The following is a 4,644-nucleotide window of genomic DNA, read 5'->3' as shown; positions in this document are numbered from 1 at the left end:
TTTTAACTTTTTACCATCTTATTTGTATTAGTTAATATATTATATCATTAGAAATTTGTTTCAAATATATTTTGAAATGTTATAATTGATTAATTTTTCAAGATGCCCTTTTTGGTCATTTTACATTCTTATCAACTACTCTTTGCCAAACATGATTTGTTCATCAGCTAGCTTATCAGCTATCAGCTACCTTATAAGCTAACAGCTATCTTATTAGCCATTAGCTAGTTTGCCAAACATAGCCAAAAAAATTCAAGATTTTGTGAGAAAAATCGCCACAAGGAAACACATCCAAAAGCCCAAATTAACATTGCTTAGATGTGAAGGAAGTGAGTATTTGGAAGAAAAAAGTAGAACTAATGGTCCTATACTTTGGTGCTAGAATAAGAACCACCAAGAAATGAAAACATCAGCCCTAAGAGTCTAAACTACCCCAAATCCAAAAATCCTACCCAATTAAACATTCAAAAGGATCCAATTTTGTGAATTCAGCTTTGTTTTGAAGTGCTGGCGATTAAGAACTATGAGCATTGATGTAATCTTCTTCTATCATGTATTACTGTCATTACACATTGAAAAAGTTGTATTCTGGAAGAGCAAATTCAATAAATTGATGTCCCTGGGAAGTAATTTTTTCCCCTTCTTTTCCATTCACATTTTCACTTTAACCGACACTTCAATTCTGATCCCTTTCTGTGTTTGAGCAGAATTTTTATAACATTCTGGCATATAGCAACCTTAATCATAGATATGACATGCCTCTTCAATCTTGTCCGAAGCTATAACTCCCTTTGCTATCTTATCTCTAGTTACCAATTTTGAGTTCTTAGCTTGTAGCTTCAACTATGTGCTTATATGTCTATGAATCACGGTTCTTAGATTATCAATTGCTGCATCTTTTCCCATGTGGCATGAAATAGGTTTTGCTTCAGCATTTAAAACTACAAAAAGTCATTTCATGGATTATGCTTTCAAGAAAAGATAAATATAAAAACTACATTCATAGGCAAAACATCACAAACTTCAGTCATAGATACGACATCATCATGCCCTATCTTCACCTCTTCAATCTTCATAGATACGACAAGAGAAATCAGAGAGGAAGTGTATGAGTTAAAAGTTAAAAAAAAAAAACAACATAACTAGTGGTTCTAGGCTTTGCACTTATAATCCTTCAAGCATCACCATCCTAGATGACCAAAGGCTTCTCAACTAAGGTTTATTGTTTTCAAAAATCAACGAAAAAGCTCCCAAATCTTCTATCACTGAATCATTCAATTCTTGGGATCAGTTATCTATGTATAGGAAAAGTTACAATGGGTTGATCTTCTTCATGAATGGTAGGTTTTTGAACGAAGAGGCAACTTCCCATATATGTTTGTATGCTCGAATTGGCAAAATTTGAGCTAAACCTAGTTAATTCTTCAATAACATTTGAATTCAAAAACTGCCTGGTTTTATGCAACGTTTTCCCCTAAAAACAAACTACTTCATAGTGTGTAAGCGGTTTTTCAAACGATCCAACTTCCGCATTTGCAAACTGGCCGTTGCCAAAATGCACAATAAACACAATATAATTTATCAGCGATTTTAGCCAAATTTGAAGAAAAATAGATTCAAAAAGGATCCAGAATCACGCATACTTGCAACGTATAGCGTTTTTCTTGCATTTATTATCGTTTTGTTGCCGCATAAATAAATTACTGGTTCGAAAACTTGATCATTCCAATACTAATTACAGATTTACAATTAAAATTTACACTACAACGTAGAGGATGAAAGGATGGAACTTACAGGGAGGATAAAAGCACAGACAAGAAGTGAAACGACAGTAGAGATACCAGCACAAACGAAGCGTCGAATCATGAAGCTTTTGAAGGAGGATGGAGGCGGGAGACGAAATATCAATGTAGGAGAGTAAAGAATAGCGACGTAGAAAATAGTCATGGCGGTACACGCCACGATTGCTACTGCCACCGAAACGCCGCCGGCTTCTGCCTCCATTAGTGACGGAATAGGAGACTGGATGTATTTCTCCAGATCGAGGGTTCTGAATCGGAATACCCTTTCGTCGTCGGACTGTTGACTTACAGAGGACTCACCGGCATCCTTTGGTCTCGAGTTCTTGTTTTGATTCTTTGCCCTTAAAAATGTTCAAATCTTCTGTTTTACAACTTTGAGTAAATTATGTTTTAGTCCCTGTGGTTTATAAAAAGTTAATACTTTCATCCTTATGGTTTCGAAATTAAAACTTTTGTCCCTAAAATTTGTGAATTATTGCTATTTTCGTCCCTAGAATAACTCGTACCTTCAAGATGCGTTTGGTATCCAGACAGATAAAACAGAACAGTTATTCAGCATTTGGTTAATTAATAAATTACCCCTAATGAATTGTTTATATCATTTATATATTTTGATTAATTTATGTAATTTATTAAATTATAATAAAATAAATATTTTTATAATAAAATATATCATTTTAAGACGATTAAATTGACAACAAAATAAAAAATTGATATAGTTTTCAATTTTTATTTTATACTTTTTATATTATTTTATTATTAATAACATTTAATAATTAAATGAATTAACCAAAATATAATAAACATAATATTTTGATCACAGTGGATTAAGTTTTTAGAGTATAAAATACAATAAAAAAAAATTAAATAATGAATAAAATGTAAAAAGGATACATATTTGATGTTTTATATGATAATTAAGTTTTATTTTAAGGTTATATTGGCACAATACAGGTTTGTTCCAAATTGTTCCATATGATGGAGGTAGAACATGTCTGTTTCACTATGTTCCTGTTTGTTTCAGATAAAAGTTTTGTCAAGCATGTAATAATGATCTATGTTATGTTTTGCACCATGGGATTGGGTTTCAGTGAGAAATAAAGTAAAAGTAAGAAGGATCTCCACCTTTTGATGAACATTAAGTGAGAAGCACCGGATCAATCCCCGTATCAAGCGTCATTCATGAGTGAGTTTGAGATAAAGATGATCAAGGGTCCAGATCTCTTCTTACGCTCACGTTTTAATTCTGTTTCTCACACGATCATTCGTCATTTTGAATAATGCTACATTATTATTAAAAGAAATAATATAATCTATAGAAAGTTACTATTTTGGTTAAAGGCGAAATATCATGTGAGAATGAGACTTAAAGTGAAAATCGTGAAAAAAGATCTGGACTCTTGATCATCTTTGATCTCAAAACCACTCATAAATTGCGCTTGATACATGGATTTATCCGGTACATCTCGGTGCATGCCATCATAATGTACATCTAAGGATGTAAATTCTTTTTTATGCTCCTTACTTTTACTCTCATTCTTATCCGAATTGAACTTTTTGGTTAAGATAATCAAAGTAGATTGTTGTAAATGAAATAATTTAAAATATTAAAGCAAATACATCGTGAAACAAATATATTATTCTTACAATACATTAAGAGGTCGTTTATTAAACACTTACTTGGTAAGTGTTTAACGCATAAATTTCCTCATCGGATGAACATGATAAGGGTCAAGAATTTTACCGGGTAAGAGCGATGAGAAGGATAAAGAGTCTTACCCGGTAAATGAGGATGACGACTCTTACCCAGGTAAGCACTTACCTAGTAAATTGTTGCATTCGATATGCTTTGATGTACTAAAATCTTACGCATCTAAATAAATTATAGTGTTGACTCCTATTGGTAAGCGCTTACTGTGTAAGGAATTGGGTAAACGGCCCCTAAATGTGATTATTTCTCTTATGTGATATATGCTTTTGAAGATCAGCGTGAGTGTGATATCAACCGATCAACTAGTACAAATTTTGTTAATTGGGGTATTTTCGTCTTTTTCATATATTGATATCATATTCCTTAATTATCTCATTCACTTTCTAATTTAACTTATGAAATTTGGTATAAAAAAAATTGGAACAACCAATGTTCGTATCAGAGACAACATTTTAAACTTTAAAAAAAATCATTATTTCATATATGAACTTTGATAAATAAATTCGGAACAATCAAAGTTCATAAATAAAACAATACTATTAACTTTAAACAAACATTATATAAAACATGATTATCTTCTAAAATAAAATCAACACCATATTAAACATGAAGCTTTTTGATAATATTAAAAAAATGTGGGTTGAATAACATGTCAAAATGGGTAATATTTAAGTGCGATTGCCGGATTGGCTCGTCAACCCCCTTTTGTCATTTTTTTGGATTTATATTTAATGTATTAAACTTGATTATAGAAAGGGAAAAGTCCAAAAAAACCCCAATGGACTTTAGTGTTTGAAATGACTAAGTTCTTGGACAATTTTTTGGAACAAATAAATCACTGGACAATCCAAAACCTGTTAAATAACTTTTTGGACTTTTCTAAAACTTGTTGGATACATTCTTATGACTTATACAACTAGCTAATGTGGTAAAATAGTGAAAAAGTAAAAAAAAAAACCAATGAACATTCATATTTTGAACGATTAAGTCTCTAAACATTTTTTAAACCAAAAAGTATTTAGATCTATAAAATTAAACAAATATAACAAAAAAAAATACTTACATTTATAAAAAAAATAATTACATTTAAAAAAGATTTTTAATAAAATTTATTTTAATTAAAATTAACAT

The 4,644-nt window shown here is 30.8% G+C and overlaps 1 protein-coding gene across 3 annotated transcripts in view; it reads right to left on the bottom strand.

Moving 5' to 3' along the window:
- Window positions 1–2,138, bottom strand: part of LOC112519371 (CAAX prenyl protease 2) — a 4,544-nt gene extending 2,406 nt beyond the window's left edge. For all 3 annotated transcript variants that reach the window (XM_025127444.1, XM_025127443.1, XM_025127441.1), the window contains exon 1: window positions 1,795–2,138. In XM_025127444.1, coding sequence (XP_024983212.1) covers window positions 1,795–2,004 — 210 coding nt within the window. In that variant the 5' untranslated portion in view covers window positions 2,005–2,138. The remainder of the gene's footprint in view (window positions 1–1,794) is intronic.
- Between the last annotated feature and the right edge of the window lie 2,506 nt (window positions 2,139–4,644).

The sequence above is a fragment of the Cynara cardunculus genome (genome assembly GCF_001531365.2).
Source record: "Cynara cardunculus var. scolymus isolate 2C chromosome LG 10, CcrdV1, whole genome shotgun sequence".
Classification (NCBI taxonomy): domain Eukaryota; kingdom Viridiplantae; phylum Streptophyta; class Magnoliopsida; order Asterales; family Asteraceae; genus Cynara; species Cynara cardunculus.
This window is presented reverse-complemented; position numbering and strand designations above follow the sequence as displayed.